The following is an 18,231-nucleotide window of genomic DNA, read 5'->3' as shown; positions in this document are numbered from 1 at the left end:
TGTATATCTCTTCCTTCTTTCCTTCATTCTTTCAATAGATATTGACGGTAACTCTTTTGCCAAGACCCAGCAATGAGCAAGGTCCTTGCCGTCATTGAGCTGACATCTTACTGGGAGAAATAGGCAAACAAACAAACAAAAATGTATTCTCACTGCCAGCAACCATCTTATGAGACAGATACCATTCCTGTCTAAGTGAGCTAAACTGAAGCTTTTACAGTGAGCTAAACTGAAGCTTCAAGTAGTCTAGCAAATTGCCCAAGAACACACAATTAGTGAGTAGTAGGGTCAGGATTCAGCCCCAGGTCTAATCTGATGACAGACTCTGAGTGGTTAACTAGTACAAGAGATACCGTAGTATGATATACTGATGTCTCTTTGTGAAATGGTACTAGGGGTAAAAATTTGGATGCTTTCTCAAATATAACATATTTACTAACCCTCGAGGCCACAGATTCTTGACTTCAATCATGAAGTTTATTTATGCAACATGACTCATTACTATTTGTCATATCTAAATTAATCAGGACTTCAAGTCCAACTTTTGAACTTTTTAGTATACTTACTTTAAATAAGATCAATATTCCATAAGCAGACATGAGAAGTATAGAATCGTCAAGCTCACAGGTACTGGAAGGAGCAGGCCAGCTTACATTCCTGGCTCCATCACTTGCTAAGTCCTTACTCTGAACAATTTTACTGAACCCCTTTAGTGCCTCCATTCCCCCAGATGTTAAATGGGGACAGGATTAGCCCCTGTTTCACAATGCTGTGGTCAGGATTAAATTAGTTAATTCATGTAAACTTGGGATAATACTTCACACATAATAAGTGCTCCATAAGTGTTAGATGTTCTTACTATTATTAACAAGTCTAAAAGTTTTGATATTATTTTCTCCAATTTCCAGTGGAGTGATCTTCACATGACTCTTTCCTGTTTCCCCATCCTAACACCCTTTCTCAAGTCTATTTTTAAGTACGATGAACATAAATAATGATAGCTGCTCTCTCATAATTGGAATGATAGGGTGTTGATAACCCCTAACAAATACATAACAGTAAAAGAGCAGGGTCCATATTTTGCATTTCTCTAATCCCTCAGAAGACTGTGCTCGATACCTGGCACGTTACTCAAAAATGACTGTTTGAATGAATGCATGCATGAATGAATAAGGTACCAGATTGAACATGAACCTAAATTTGTATTTGACACAGTCAACCTGGCTTACTTATTTGTAACCATTCCTCCAGTTTGTAATTCAGACTCAAAACACTTGGGTCTCTTGATTCCAAATGTTCTTATTGATTGCTGTAGATATTGTATTTGTTTGCCTCTTTATATCACCATTCATTCCAAAAACAATTTAACATAGCTTCCAAAGATGTATGAAACTCAAACTGGAATTAATTAAAAATGAGAAGGGAAAAGAAGGATGGTATATAAAACAAGGCTGGGAATAGGGTCATGCCATGCCATAAAAACCCTATGAGTGGGTAACAAATTGGCCCTGAATTTTGTAGAGCCAACATAAAAAGTTCAACTGGTAAGTAACATGATTTGCAACAGCCCCTGGATGAAAAGATAACAATTTCTCAGAAGATTCAGCCATTCTTAGAAATGGACAGTCTAGAACATTCTCCACAAAAGTCACGCCTAACAAATTCCATCATGATAGCATCCTTACAGTGTGAGAGTTGTTTCCTTAGAATCGATCCTGGGATCCTGAAGAAAAGTAATTCAGTCATGTCATGAGAGAAAACTAACCAGGACAAGTCAGATGTGCCGTGCCTTTGGGTAGAAAAGAGACACAGGGCAAGTTTTTTACTTGATGAGTTTATCATTTAAAATAAAAATCTTTCTACTGGTATAGCAAATACACTATTTTCCTTTACAGGTCAATGTTTTTCATATACTAGATAGGCAGTATGCAACATTTTTATTCTAGTCAAGCATAAATACAGTAAATCTGAAAAAACTGTCCTATGTTAGAACATGGTCTGCTTAACTTGGACAGTGACTCCCATCCCCACCCACTCTGAGTTATGAGGGAGGGTATGAGAAGTAGCCCAGAAGGTCAGAATGTTTCCTTAAAATATTCATCCTCTTGCATCGAGAGATGTTTCATAGGTAAAAAGAAGCGTCTTTCCCCTGTCACAGCAGATGGTTTTCTAAGTCAAACAGATCTGGATTTGAATTCTGACTCCACCTCTTCCTATATGTTACTTTATCTCTCTGAGTCTCGATTTTCTCATCTTTAAAATGGGTATTAAAAATACTGTCTAACACAATATTTGTAAGGATAATTTTATATAAAACCTCTTGCCCATAAAAAGCACTCAAAACATTACGGCTGTTATTACCTCCCACTTAACACAGTCCCAAGCATACACCAGATCACACATAGGTTTTTTAAATGGAAAAAAAAAAATGAATGAGCGAATGAATGAATATTGCTATCCAGAAATCTTTAACAATCAGCAACTCTCTGTTTGCGGTCATCATAACATGGTGTTTAAGATCATGGGCTTAGATGTAGGCTTGCCAGGTTTGAGTGCTGACTCCATCGCTGATTATTTGTGGGCATCTTAGACAAGCTGTTTGACCATCCCCTGTCCCAAATTTTGTCAGTTGCGACTGTGACAATGATAAAAACTTCCTCACAGGGGTGTTGCAGGAACAATTAGATGAAGGTTGTAAGTATGTAGCATCATTCCTGGAACATAGCAAGCATTCAATAAATATTACTGTTATTTATTTTATACAAATATAATGTCACAGAACTTACTTTTATTTGTTTTCCAACTTCTCCCTGGTTCCAGTTCTATGAGATCTAGGAATTTTCCAAAAAAGCAAGCCACAGAGTCATTCAAAGTAACCAATTCATTTCTAGAATTCACACTTCTTTTACTGTTTTATCTTTGTTTCTGTAGGACTTCATCGTCACCGTAGTCTTTTCGTTCTTGTGGTTGGTGGGTTCATCAGCTTGGGCGAAAGGACTGTCTGATGTCAAGGTCGCGACGGATCCCAAGGAAGTCTTGTTACTGATGTCAGCTTGCAAACAGCCATCCAACAAATGCATGGCTGTCCACAGCCCTGTAATGTCCAGCTTAAACACTTCCGTGGTAAGTTTTCCTTGATGCTTTACCTCTCAAATCTTTGTTTGCCATTCAAGTGAATAGGAAAAATATCTCAGAAGTCATCTTGGAGGTTTCTGCCTCCAAAACTAGGCCATTATAAAAGGCGATATTTCACTCCAAGATGATCCTCTGGTCTTCAAGTTTTCTATTGTCAGAACCCATAGGCTTTAATGCTGCCAATTATGGGTCTTAATAAGAACCCAGCAGGTATTGGCAGCTGTTTCTTGGATGACAGTCAAAATTCTAAGCCAGAAGCAGATATAAAATCTGAACTTTTAAGGCTGAAGCCTGCCAGAAGTTAAAAGGAATATTTGATGGCAGAGAGGTTTCCTGGGAAGAAAACATTGTTCAAGCCACACATCACTAGAATACATCCAGTTGATTGTCTGGAGAAAAAACACGCAGACCTGGTAGGACACAGGAAGAATTGCGTAGTATAAAAAATACTTGTAATAGTTATGGTAATTTTTTTATCTCCTCCATGTTCCTAGTTTAATTGCCTGGTAACTTTGGAATAGCTGAACTATATTAGTTGAACAAAGTCAAATATTATCAAATGTATAGCTCTCACAGGAAGACAGAAAATCTGACAGCTAGCAGGGCAGCTAAATTGGATTCTTGTGTTATTTTAAAGAAAGAAACTGCATCTAAGAAAGACAGAAGGTATAGCAAAAAACAGTCATTACGAAGAATAGAAGACCCTTCACTGTTTGCTGAAGGAAGAACATTCTTTTGCAATTCCTAAAAATAATTATCTTTACTTCAAGGTTAATTCATGTTTCTACAGCTTTCTGAAATTTACAGGTATTTATGAAATGCCTGAGAAGGCATTTAAGAGGAGGGAAAGGGTTGCTAATCATTTCCTGATGATATGACTGTGAATCCTGCCTTGGTGAGGGAGTAAACATGGAACAAAAGTGTGTACAAGGGTCTCATTATCATTTTTGCTCATTGAGGACCATACCTTCAGCTGAATGCATGGAGGTGTGCATTGAAATATAATCTCCTGCTTCTACAGTTTGTTTCTAGACACTGCTGAAAGAAGGTTATTGTAATTTGGATCTCAAAATCTAAGAGAACAATTAAAAAATAAATTTATTTTAAAAATCTAAGAGAACAAAGAGAAAATCACCTGATGTGTTTGTTCAATTAATAATCAATCTTCTCATACATTATGGCATCCTACATAGTCTATTTAATTCTACCTCTGATGTCTCTAACAAGTTTTAGACCAGGCGATGGGAATTTTGAATGAGAAACAATGTGATATGTCTCCTAAAATCAAAGAGAGGTATTTGCCTTTCTCTGCCTGACTGATTTCACTTAGCATAATACCCTCTGGGTCCACCTATGTTGTGTCTCAATTATACTCAAATTTTTAAAAAGAGAAGAAAAGAAAATATCCACTAAGCTCTACATATACATATATAATATTTTTAAATAAGATATATAATTATTTAAAAAACATCAAAGAGAGAAATGGATGGAAACCAAATAGCATGTTCTATGAGAGAGGCAGGTCTGCTGCTATTGCCATTATGGATCTACATCAGTTAAGGATCCTCCAGTTCCTAGTGACAGAAAATTGAATTCCAGATAGCTAAAGCAAAACAATCTGCTTATCCTTAACGTCTGTTCTCTGCACCCCACTTCCATACCAATACCTGTATGTGCTGGAATGTTTGAGTTACAAGTAACAGAAACTGACTCTGACTAACCTCATCAGGAAAAAAAAAAAAAAAAACTTTGGAAAGGTATGAAGTAGCTCAGAAAATTGCTGAAATCTGACAAACAGGTTCTAAAAAAAAGCAGCATCTAGAGCAGGACCAAGGTTCTAAATGTCAGATCCCAAGGAATATTGTATCTGACTTTGCATTACTCTGCTTCTGATTTAAATTTCCAGCACAGAGCTCAGGCCACTTGACTGCAACTGGGCTTTGCGAAGGAAACTAAATTTCTATTATCAAAGGCAGAGGAAAAGAATATTAATCTGCCAAAACACAGCAATTTTTTTTTCATTACAAACTCATTTGTCTTCAAATCCTATTGAGCTAGCTTTTCACAAAAAGTAAAAGTAATTAGAAAGACACTAGAAATGTGTTTTGTAAGGGCAGAACCCGGGGCCAGGAACTGCCTCAGCTCTCTCTTTTTGAGTGTCTGTTACATTACTGACTCTCTTCAGATGCTTTTTTTTTTCTCTTTTTCCCATTTACACAAGAGAAGATAGCCACTCCACGGTTTCTGAGTTTATATTTTTTATCTTTTTTTTTTAAGACTTATTTATTTGAGAGAGCTGGGGGCAGGGGGTGCAGAGGGAGAGAGAGAGAATCTTAAGCAGATTTCCGGCTGAGCACTGAGCTCAATCTCACAACCCCGAATGAGATCATGACCAGGAGTGGGATGCTCAACTGACTGAGCCACCCAGGCACCCCTATGTTTCCTTTTAAAGAATTAGCTTGGTTTGAACTAAAATCACTCAGGTCTAACCCCAAATTTCTGGCAGAGAATCTTATTAGCTCATCAGGTGTTCACCTTGGCTGGGGTTAAGGGAATTGTGCAGATAAAATATGGCTCACAGAACCAAGCCAACTTGCCTACTAGGCAAGTGTAGGCTTTGGAGAAGGAACCAGACACACCACAAGAGGTGACCTCTACAAGTTACTGGTTCAGCAATAGCACTGATATTTCTACGTGGGTAACAAGTTTACTTTCTCCAAAGCATTTTGGCATCTATGATTTCACACTAACATGAATAGGCAAAGAGCTATCCAGACATTTCAAATGCAGGTGGTTGTGGTGAGGGGATTTGCATAAGACTTCCCAAGTAGTGACAGCAATGCCAGACTAGTGCCCAACATAGGGCAGATGTTCAGTAAGTGTCAACAAAAAGCTGCCTCTACAATACCTCCATTCTCCTAAATGCCACATAACCCCAAAGGGTAGGGGGTAGGGAGAATAATTTTTTTTTCTTCTCTCAACTTTTCTTTCAAAAGTTCTCTGAGCATAACTGTTCTATCCATAATTTCTACTGCTGCTTCTCTGAGTTCATTATAGACACTCTGGACACCTCTTTTCAGCTAATCTAGGTCTCATTTCTTCATTCTTCCTCATGCTATGCACAGTTTCTTGCAGTCTCCCCTTAAATGGCAAGAAAAGAGTAAAGGGCCCATATGCCCCTAAAATGTCACAACCAGGAGTCTGTGATCCCAGTGTGATGATAATGGAATAAGACATCACTGCTCCTGACACATGCCCGTGGGGACACCTAATGTATGTTCTCACTTTTAAGTTGCATTTCTCTGCTTTCTAGGTTCTTCTTGAGCATACCTTACCTAGAAACTAAGTAGCAGCAAACAAAAGGGAGAAACCAAGGAATAGGAAACATGAAATGGGCTCTGGGCAGAGCCATCTCTTCAGATCTGAAAAGTTTCCTTGATAATTTTTTCTACTCATATATTGACATATACTTACAAAAACACAGTTTAATCAAGATCCTCCCCTTCGATGGAAAATAGCCTAGTTCCTGTACACATGGATGAAAAGTCCTGCATGTATATTGGAGTTTTATCAGTCACTAATTACCTAGTTCATTTTGATCACACAACTGTAATCCCGTGAGTACCTTATTTATGTTTTGTATCTTCCTCGGCGAGGAGCCGGAGCATGGCATCAAATAATGTTAAACAAATGTCAGTTAAGGTTAAAGGAAGAGGGGATCCCTGGGTGGTGCAGCGGTTTGGTGCCTGCCTTTGGCCCAGGGCGTGATCCTGGAGACCCGGGATCGAATCCCACGTCGGGCTTCCGGTGCATGGAGCCTGCTTCTCTCTCTGCCTCTCTCTCTCTCTCTCTGTGACTATCGTAGATAAATTAAAAAATCTTTTAAGAAAAGTTAAAGGAAGAAAAGAGGGTGGAATAGGAGAGAGGGAAGAAGGGATAAACCACTCAGGTGGCCCTCAGGTGAGGGCCTAAATACTGCTTGGGTTGCTGACATCCCTTACGTCAAAGTCTTAAGTCAGTTTATGCTGCAAAGAGCCAACTGAATACAATTCATGGAAATACTTGGGAACATACTCAGAGCATAGCTTACAGTCAGTAAGCATTTTCTAATATGTCTAGCACCATCTATCAACTTTACACATGTTCTCTTTAATCCTTAAAAGTGTCAACCAAGGAAGGAATAATTGTCTTCATTCCATATAAGGGGGGGGGTGGGGGCTGAGGTCCAGAACCTAACTGCCTTGTCCAAGATCATAGAGCAAGAAAGTGCAGGGTTTAGGCCACTCTGATCTCAAAACCCATGGGATGACTCCAAAGTTGGCAGTTAGTGTGCCCTGATCCCCCTGTTGCTAAATCCTGAAATACTTTGGTAAAAAGCCCCTGTTCCAAGGCCTCAAGACACCTCATCTTGACTACATTAGCCCCCCCACTCCCACCCACAGGGCACTCAGGACCACCCTATCATCCAGCAACCAACGGATAAATTTTGGCCCAGTAAGGGACTTCTAGCACCCTGTGTTCCAGAGTGATGGTGGTGGCCCAAGCCCATTTTGATTGATGATTGTCATGCTGGAGTGCTTACTAAAGATAAAGCTGTCATCACAGCTTTATATCATACTGTTGTCTATCCCCAGTAGGGAGCTGTTAAAATTGACTGCCTGTGGTTAATTCCCAGGTCAACCAATGCCCTCTGTTCCGTTTAGGGCCTCTTGCATCAGTAAACAGTTCTGCTTCCATCAAATACTCAGGGCTTGGGGAGTCAATGCCTGATCCTCTGACTTATAAACAATACCCTTTGGGAGAATAAGAGGAATTTCTATAGGAAAACAGCACATCCAGTTCTTAGGAAAACATCTTCTCTGAAACCCGCATTTCATTCATCATGTGATTTCGACATTCATCTCTGAACGTGAGAGGGACAGAAAGTACAACTATTCAAAGTCACAATATGCATGTACACTATCATTCAAGTGCTCACCTGGATACCACCTGTACAAATGCTTATACCATACTTCCATCTTTAGTTGATTCATTTTTATAGCATTACAAGAACTGGAAGAGTCATATCTCTAGCCATAAAGGGAAGGTAATCTAATAAATTAATGCACTATCATTAAAATCAAAGTTCTCAACTCTGTACCCCCAAAGGCCTCTTATATAATGAGGAATACCTCATTTGGGGAGACAGTAACATTTAAGTAAGGGCTCAGACTATGGAGTCAGTCAGATCTTGACCTTCATCTACTACTTACTAAGTCATGTGACCTTAAACAAGATTCTTGCCCTGAATCTCAGTTTTCACACCTTTAATATGGGTATAATAACAGCACCTTCTTCTCAGACTGAATGAATGGATATACATTAAGCCCTTTACACAATGCCCAGCATGGAGTAAGCATTCAATAAAAGTCAGATATTCTAAATGAAATAACAGATCCAAATGAAAACTTGGAAGAGATCTCAATATTGAATGAAAAGTAGCCTTACGTATTGTGAAGGATTTTTCTGAAATTAAGATTTTTCTTGCGCTTCTATCAACTCATTTGTTCTGATTCTCCTTCAGGTCTTTGGGTTCTTGAACTTTATCCTCTGGGCTGGAAACATCTGGTTTGTTTTCAAGGAGACTGGCTGGCATTCCTCGGGACAGAGATATCTTTCAGACCCAATGGAAAAGCACTCGAGCAGCTATAACCAAGGCGGGTACAACCAAGACAGCTATGGGTCAAGCAGTGGGTATAGCCAGCAGGCGAGCTTGGGGCCGTCCTCAGATGAGTTTGGTCAACAGTCCAGTGGCCCCGCTTCTTTTACCAATCAGATTTAACAGGTAGTATTTGCAGTCTTCTGGAGATAGCCTCACCACCTTCCATTCTAGTAGCAGAAGAGTTTTATAAGAGTTTCAATCAATTATTAATGCAGAGGGTGTTGAATGTAAATCAGATATCTGTAGTCCTCATTAAGGCAGAAAGGCCTGGGTTATGATAAATGGTACTTAGAGAAGAGACGACATGAAGAGATACATTATTCATCATAGATGCCTAATTGGAGAGTACCTTGTTATATACACAGATACTTTTATGGTCGTTTTGTAGGTGTGTTGAGATAGTAAAAGCATTTTGTAGCTTAAAGTCTCTAGTATGTATTATGCATAAAGTAAATTATATAGCACTGAGTTTCCCTAAGCGTTTTGATGCGAAAGATGTTTTAATGATTTCTATAAGACTATTTGGTGTATCACATGTGCATGTGTCATTGTGTTTGGTTTCAGACCCTGTAGGAATGTAAGTCTCCAGGTATTTGTTTCAGACAGTTACTCTGTATTTTTTTTTTACTTGATGAATCAATCAGTGCTCATATGATTTAGTGCATGAATAAGCATTTTCTCTCAAAACGAACAATTGAACTGTATTTATGAAAATTTTCCAGTTTGCACCATGAATTTGTTAAATGGACATTTAAAGAAAAATATATTCATTTCTTTGTATACTTGCAGATTTGTCTCTTTGGCTTTACCCAATTCTGAATGCATTGTAACTAAGGTTTGGGATTTTTTTCCCTGTTAGTCGATATTCAGTGTTATATATGGCAACTGCCCAATATTTATTCTACTTACTTAGCTAAATATTTACATTCTTGTAACTTTCTAAGGTGTTTTGTGGCTCTTATCCAATGGACCATGAACAATAAGCCCAATAAGTGTTTGTGTTTATGGAATGTTGTTTTCTTAGAATCATAGAGATGCAGATATCAGACACCACAGCCGAGAAGCTATTGTGCCAACATATTAATTTATAAAAGATGTTCTGTAGAAACTACACTACCAGCTAAAAATTTTAAATCCTATTTATTTGTAAAGTTAATATGTTCCTTGATCCAATTCTTAAAAATTCTCAAGTCACGGCTTAACTTACTAATTACTGATTCTGATTTGAGTGTTATCCATAAATTAGAAATGACTTCCACGAGCAACTCTGATCCCAAAGAGGGTTCTCATGAAATATTCCTCAGAATGTATTCATTATCAAGAAAATGCCAATCTTCGCTTCTTTGTTTTAACTTGATTGAAACATCAAGGCCCAGCAGTGAGGGCAAACCGTGCATCTGTATTTCCAGATAAAAGTTGTTATCGATGTATAAACTCTGTGTGATGTGATGTTGGAAGCATTTTAACACAAAACAGCCGTGTTTCTTAGATGATATCTGTAACCAGTTTCTGGATCCTGTTGGATAAATCTGTATTGTGATATCTATTTGACCTTAATAAAGTTATTGCTTACAGTGCTGGCTGGATAGTGCAGAATTACAATAGAACCTGATTAGCTTTAACAGTGAAACAGCAAGGTATAAATGTGCAGTGTTTCCAGTCTCTTCCCCTGCCCTTGTTTCCAAGCCCAGGGATGCTCCTTCATTGGTTCTCCCATTTTAGGACCCCCTCTACACCCACTGCTATGCAAAGCGCTGGGGATGTGAGAGTAAGAAAAAAAAGAAATGTGCCTCACCTTGAGAAGCTGACCTTGTATTAGGAGAGATAGACATTGGGCAGCCCTGGTGGCCCAGCGGTTTAGTACCACCTTCGATCTGGGGTGTGATCCTGGAGACCTGGGATCAAGTCCCACGTTGGGCTCCCTGCATGGGGCCTGCTTCTCCCTCTGCCTGTGTCTCTGCCTCTCTTTCTCTGTGTCTGTCATAAATAAATTAAATTTTTTTTAAAAAAAAGGAGAGGAAGACATTAAAATAGTCACACTCCACTTACATGGGGTGCAGCACAGAGAGACAGAGGAGTCCGTGAGAACACTTATCCAAGAGTCTTGAGCTAGTTATAGAGGGAGATCAGAGAGCTTTAGACTAGATGCCTGCCCTGGGTTTCACACGGACAGGAAGAGTATCCCAGAGGGAGAGCATCCTTGCAAAGCATCTCAGAAGGTGGGAGGCAGGATGAAATGTCTGGTTGCCTGAGTACAGTGAGTGAAGGGATCTTTGCAGAGGTGGGTTGCTGGTGGGCTCATGGGTGGAGGGAGGTGCTGCTAGGCGATCATGGTTGAGAATCCCATCTTTATCCCCAAAGAAGCTAAGGGAACTCACTAGTGGATTTTTTTAAAGATTTATTTATTTATTTATTCATTATATACGTGGGGGTGCGGCGCGGAGACACAGGCAGAGGGAGAAGCAGGCTCCACGCTGCCAGGAACCCAACGCGGGACTCAATTCCGGGACTCTAGGATTGTGCCCTGGGCCAAAGGCAGGCGCCAAACCGCTGAGCAACCCAGGGATCCCCTCAGTAGTGGATTTTAGGTGGAAGTGGGGTATAATGAGATCAGCATTTTGGAAAGATCTCAGTGGCTGCAGGGTAGAGTGTAGACTACAGGAAGACAAGAAGGAAAGACTCCCCAGGCAGAGGAAGTGGCCTCGACTGCTGACATATGCGAGGCAGCAAGCTGGCTATGGGATGGGAGACTTCTCATTTCCTGGGAACAGTGGCTGAATGTGACCGCTTCCTTCTGTGTTCTCCAGGAGGACACTTTTTTTTTTTTAAGATTGATTGATTGATTGATGAGAGAGAGAGAGAGAGAGAGAGAGAGAGGCAGAGACACAGGAGGAGGGAGAAGCAGGCTCCATGCCGGGAGCCAGACGCGGGATCCTGGGACTCCAGGATCGCGCCCTGGGCCAAAGGCAGGTGCCAAACTGCTGAGCCACCCAGGGATCCCCTGTTCTCCAAGAGGAGATAGTGGCCTCTGCTTCATGTACTGTCATGGACTCTCCAAAGCAGAGAAACCCCTATAGTCAGAAGTTCTCATTACTAGCCTTAGCCCAAAGTACTCTGATCAAGGGAAAGCACTGCCTGCTCTGGTCTAGATAGAGACAAGCTTCCACGGTCCACTGCAGATTCACAATAAATTGCTCCTACAAAACAATAGGTATTTCACTAAGCTGGTTTTATTCCTTCTGATTTCAAGAAAAAAAGTAGAAGACCTGACCTTTTAAAAGTGGACAATCAGTTAGCAGGAGAGCTAGGTCTCTGTGCCCACTGGTCTTAACTGGGAGTTGAAGCGTCTCTGCTCCTAGATGTATTTTGGGGTGTGACTTCATCTTCCTGACCTTTCCTTGGAAGGAGGTAATGCATCCAAGTAGAATAGGTGGGTCCTGAGATCCCATTTGCCTGGGTTAGAATCTCCTGTGCTATCATTTACTTGACTTTCTTATTTCTTCCCTGATCCCCTCTCCAAAGCCCCAGACTTTCTGAAGCCATAGCCTGAAGGCAAGTGCAGCCTGAACATGAAGGGAAGTTAACACCCCAGGGACTACCCTCACTCACTGGGCGATGTGGACACATCAATGAATGCCTTTGGCAAGACACTTAACTTCTCACTCATTTCATCTGTCCCCTCCCTACAATGGGGATAATATGATAATATCTGCCTCACAAGATGCTATCAGGATGAAAAAGTTAAGGCATGTAAAGGCATTAGGACACCCAGAAGGCACTGTTGAGTTCCAGGGGAAGGTGATTCCAGGAGGCAAGAGTGAGGGGGTGAGGGGAGGAGAGAGAGAAGGGGGAAACCCAACAGGGCTCTTGAGTCATATTCAGACTGGCTACAGCAATTACCCATCAAGGGACAAGAGCTGGAGTCTATCTAGCAACCCCCAGCCCCCATTGGTTGAGAGCTCCCCACAAGGTGGTAACTTTCCCTCATTTCCAAGTTATACTTCCCTACAGGCTGAGCAGGCTGCTGTGACTGCAGAGAAATATGCCCAAAGCTTAACAACTATTAGGTCATGGGTGGAGTGGGAGGAGGGGAAGCAGCATGAGTGCTACCACCACCCTCCCTCCCCATCTCCTAGAGACAGTGACCTTGAGGAGAGGTCAAGGGAGCCTTGAAAGCATGAAGGAAATCACCAGCAGGAGCCATCCTGAACAACAGTGGCTGAAATTTGAGGCTGGCCAAAGGAAGCAACATTAGGGCATTACAATCACCTTCTGCAGTGATCAATGAATCTTACTATAGTCTATAAAACAGGGATGCAGATAATCCTACTTTACGGGGCAGTGACCTGGTCGTGTGTGGGAAAGGTCAATGGACCCTAGGGCACTCTACAGATGTTAGCTGGCTACTGAATGTTGAGGTATAAACCTACTCCACACTTTATAAGCCTGAGTTTTTATAAGTCAAACTTCTCATTGTACTGAGATGAGCAAAACACAGCTCCTGGCATCTTGGAGCTTACACTAAAGATTGAAAGACTCCAATAACAGACATGTAAATAAGCCAAATGTGTAAGAATAAGTTTTGATTGGTGCCCTGAAGGGAAGAAATGAGGCACAAGAATGGGGAGAAGTAAAATAGGATGGTCCCAGAAAGCCTCTTTTTTTTTTTTAGAATTTTTTTTAAGATATTTTATTTTATTTTATTTACTCATGAGAGATACAGAGTGAGAGAGAGAGAGAGGCAGAGACACAGGCAGAGGGAGAAGCAGGCTCCACGCAGGAAGCCCAACGCAGGAATCAATCCCAGGTCTCCAGGATCAGGCCCTGGGCTGCAGGCGGCGCTAAACCGCTGAGCCACCTGGGCTGCCCTAGAAAGCCTCTTGGTGAAGGTGACATTTAAGCTGAGACATACAGAATGGGGAGGCATGGTAGTGGGCAGAACATGTCAGGCAGAGGAGAGCACACCCGAGGCCTCAGGGAGGAGACCACCCAGCTCCTCTGAAGAAATGACAAGAGCAAAGCTGGGGCGCCAGGACATGTAAGGAGGGGTGGGGAGGTGGGACTTCAGAGTTTGGAAGAACCAGACCCCAAAGGGCCTTGTAGGACACAGGAGACAAAGTTTATTCTAAGTGAAATAGGAAGCCACAAAGCAGGTAAACAGAGTAATAACAAGATACAATTTTCGGTTTGTAAAGATCCCTCTCTCAATTTCCTGGCTTTCATATCGTGCTGTAGTGACATGTCAACATTAGGGGAAGCTGAGTAAAGGGTTCTTGGGACCTGATGTATTATTTTTGCAACTCCCTGTCAATGGGGATGCTCAGACTGGATAAATTAATTCATCAATTGATTCATGAGCTATTTACTGAGTACCTACCACATGCCAAGCTCTGCTCTAAGTTGCTGGGGAATCAGATTTGACAGAGAGAGACATTATCTCTGTGCTTGTGGATTTTATAGTCTGGTGTTAGGCAGAGTGCTCATATACAAATAAAGAAATAAGAGAAATTCAAATAGTGGTAAATGCTAAGGAGGAAATAAAACAAGATGACCTGAAGATGAGCAATAGGGTTGGAGGAGGATGGACACAGTATGAGTTTCCAGAAGCCCTGGAATGAGAACATTGTAGCTGAATGAGGAGGGAAGCTCTACCTGTGTTAGGCTGGTTCTTAGGTCTACGGAGTCTGTGCTCGGAAATCTTCAATGCTGGCAGAAGAATAGGAAGTCTTCACCTACCCAAAGCATATGCAGTTTAATGTTCAAAGGTCATAACAACTCTCATTTCACCCAGTGAAAAAGTGGATCCTTGTCACCATGTCCCCCAGAGAAGTAGACTCTGAGGCCAGAATTCAACCACAAGTAGGGAACTGGGAACTGAACCAAAGAAGGGAGGTGAGCGAATAAATCTTGCATTATGGAGAAGGGTACAGCTGTGCGCACCTGGGGCTCAGTCCCCCCGGAAAGCCTGAGATGCAGAGCAGCACACTCCCACTTAGTCCAACCAAGGGACGAAGGAACCATGAGATTTATCCATCGAGTCCTGTCAGTCACTGAACAGCAACTTTGGGAGAGTGATGATTCCCCAGCACTTCTAGTGCACAGGGGATGCGGCTACAGCAGAGAAAGCTTCGGGCAGCGTGGCAGGTGCTGGCAGGTGGGAGTCACTGGTTCAGCGTGTAGCTGTGCTGAGTTCCAGGAGGGTGTGTGTGAGCCATAAACAGTGTCTGCCACCCTGGGGTTTGGCTCCAGTAAGTGGCTTCACCAACTTAATGCCAGGAAAAGACTAGAATAAGTCCCTCTCCTTTTAATCCTGAGAGATTTTTTTTCCCATGAACCCCTCCAGTCTACCCAGCATATAAATATGACTTAAACCTCAATATGCCATATGATATTACCTAACTCCCCAAAGACAACAATTTTTAATAACAACTGTTAAGTAACAACTAACATTTACTGTGCACTTAGAACACACCAGCCACTTTGCATTTAACCATAACAGCACTGAGAGGTGCTAGTATTACTCCCACACGAGGTCAGAAAACCAAAGTTCAGAGGATTGAGATGATGACAAAATCCTTATTGTCACCATCACTAATAGAAATAGTTAATTGCTGGTATCTACTGATCATCCAAACTGCACAGAGAACAATGCTATATACTTTAGACTCATTTGCCTATCTAATTCTCATGGGAAATGCAAGATACAATGCTATTTTCATGCCCATCAAGCAGGTGAGAAAGTGAGATTTGTAAAGGTTGGGTGACCTATATAGCTCAAGGTTACTGAGCTGGAAGTGGGTAGACCCCAAATTCAAATTCAGGTCTCTCTACGTAAGACTCCTTGCTCTAGGGATCCCTGGGTGGCGCAGCGGTTTGGCGCCTGCCTTTGGCCCAGGACGCGATCCTGGAGACCCGGGATCGAATCCCACGTCGGGCTCCCGGTGCATGGAGCCTGCTTCTCCCTCTGCCTATGTCTCTACCTCTCTCTCTTTCTCTCTCTGTGACTATCATAAATAAATAAAAATTAAAAATAAAATAAAAAATAAATTAAAAAAAAAGACTCCTTGCTCTAGACCACCTTGCTAGACCCCAATAAGTGCTACCCCACCATTCTACGTTTTAAGCCAGAGGTGCTTTGTCTGTCCCATTGGAGCTCATTCAACAAAGACCTAGACCATCAAGTGCTTCACTCGACCTTCCATAGGAATACTGAGTCCCTAATAAGTGGAAGGATAGCTCCGGCCAGAATCATTTGTCAACATGAATAAAATCAGACTCAGCACACTGAACAAGTTAATTAAGTCATTAAGACCACTAAAGGTCCAGTTGAACCAAGAGATTTTTTAACATGCTTGACTTGGAGTCTTGAGGCGTTGCTGGGTTTTAGGGCTCAGGTGAATGCTCCTCAGAAAACCTGCTGGCAGCAAGTACTTCCAAGAATGGCCCTGGCTACGACTTCCACGCAAAATGTACAGTGGACATTAAAAGGCCAAGATGAGAACAGAAGATGTTCTGAAAGTAGAAATATTTTAAGTCTAGTTGAGTATTTTCACTAAAGGCGCAGCTGCCCTGGTTTATCGAACAAGACACTTTTAGGAGGTTGTAATAAGTCTAATAGGTTTCCTGGTGGCTGAGAAAGGGTTTGTCTTCGAACCACTGCTCTTTTATTCATATTTTGATTGCCCTCTTGCACCCTAAGAGAGTCTAATTGGCTTGTGCAGTGAACTAGATGCACTGGCTCATATGACCTTAAAGTCATCTCCCTACTTACCAGAAACAATCTCGGGTGACACATTACTTGCTTTCATGCCACTTTGGTGAACAGACACACACAAAAGTAAAATGCAAACTCAACAGTTTTTCATACTTAAACTATTTTCCCTTCTTTTCTGTGAACTGACGTTTCTCCTGGATATTTTCTCCTCTGGTGGCTTCAGACACTTCAGTCTATTCTGATTGATCTCCAATGTCACATTACTTCTAGAATTTGATACATTCTATAGCTTACACATCACCCCAACCATTGCTGTTCTTTTCACAAATCCTTCGTTAATCTTGCTCTCTTGAAGCTCCTACACCTTCTTAAAATTTCACATTTATTATTGATGTGTTTCCACAGAACCTAGGACGGAGCCACATACACTAATGAGGAATGCATTTTTCAACACAAACAGTTAACTCAGAGGAGACCCTAGGTCCACACATATGCCTTGGAAGCTGAGAGTTGCATCTTTAGGCATTAGTAGATGTGTCATTTGCTTTATTAACACTAATTGATCGTCTAACTTCCCAGCAGCAGAGTGCAAGCATGGTCTTGTAGTAGAACTGGGTTCATATCTAGATTCCATCATTGGGACCAGACTGTGTGAGCCTATAAGAGTGCCTCAATATCTCTGGACCTCAGACTCCTCATCCACATAATGTGAGACTGTGGTATCTACTTTTACTAGTTTTCTCTGGCTGCCAAAATTACCACGAACTTGCTGGCTTAAACAACACACATGTGTTATCTTAAAGTTCTGTAGGATAGAAGTCCAACAGGGGTCTCGCTGGGCTAAAACCAAGGAGCTGGTGGAGCTAGATCCTTTCTGGAGGCTCTAAGGGGGCATCCATCTCCTCGACACTTCTACCTTAGAAGTCACCTGCATTCCATGGCTCTTGACTCTCTGACCCTGTCTTCAAAACCAGCAGCAGCAGGTCAAATTCTTCTCACGTGGCATCACGCTAACCTCCTCTTTGCCTCTCTCTTGTATTTTTAAGAATCTTTGTGATGACTTTGCACCAGTCTGGATAAGCCAGAATCATCTCCTGACTTTAAGGTCAACTGATTAGCAACCTTATCTTCATCAGCAACCTTAGTGCCCCTTGCCATATAACCTTAGATTCCTGGGATTAGGGTATGAACGAGTTCTGGGCATTTGGGGGCAGAGGTCACTGTTCTGCCTACCACTCTACCCACCCCCCACAGGTCAGTAAATTTCCTAGCAGACTTGCCTAATCAGAGGGCTGAGTAGCTGATAACGATGATTAAAACTGATAGGTGTTCCAATCGACAGCACTAATTTTTCTGTTAGTGAGATGACCCAGCCTATAGGACCAATGTGTGGCAACTGATAGGTTTTCAACGTTCATATTTTGAGACATCAACTTTGACCATGCTCCCAGCCAGGTAGCCCGTATTTACAACGTTCCTTGTTGAAGTGCTCTAGTAATTAAAATGCAGTGTTTACTGATGGGCTCCTGGAAGGCATCAAAGATTCGTTCAGTCCAACACACGGCTGGAGAAACAGCTGGATAAACAAAGTACTTCCCTCAATATACTTACAGGAGAGATTGCAGATAGACCTGAAATTACATTATGTATTCATTTATTTATTTGTCCTTCATCTCTTTCC

The 18,231-nt window shown here is 41.6% G+C and overlaps 1 protein-coding gene across 2 annotated transcripts in view; it reads left to right on the top strand.

Moving 5' to 3' along the window:
• Nucleotides 1-10,410, top strand: part of SYNPR (synaptoporin) — a 298,791-nt gene extending 288,381 nt beyond the window's left edge. For both annotated transcript variants that reach the window (XM_025985293.2, XM_025985299.2), the window contains 2 exons: nucleotides 2,932-3,123; nucleotides 8,699-10,410. In XM_025985293.2, the coding sequence (XP_025841078.1) occupies nucleotides 2,932-3,123; nucleotides 8,699-8,956 (450 nt within the window). In that variant the 3' untranslated portion in view covers nucleotides 8,957-10,410. The remainder of the gene's footprint in view (nucleotides 1-2,931; nucleotides 3,124-8,698) is intronic.
• Nucleotides 10,411-18,231: the final 7,821 nt, after the last annotated feature.

This window comes from Vulpes vulpes, chromosome 9, assembly GCF_048418805.1.
Source record: "Vulpes vulpes isolate BD-2025 chromosome 9, VulVul3, whole genome shotgun sequence".
Taxonomy (NCBI): domain Eukaryota; kingdom Metazoa; phylum Chordata; class Mammalia; order Carnivora; family Canidae; genus Vulpes; species Vulpes vulpes.
The sequence above is the reverse complement of the archived record's forward strand: the minus strand, read 5'-3'. Positions and strand labels throughout refer to the sequence as shown.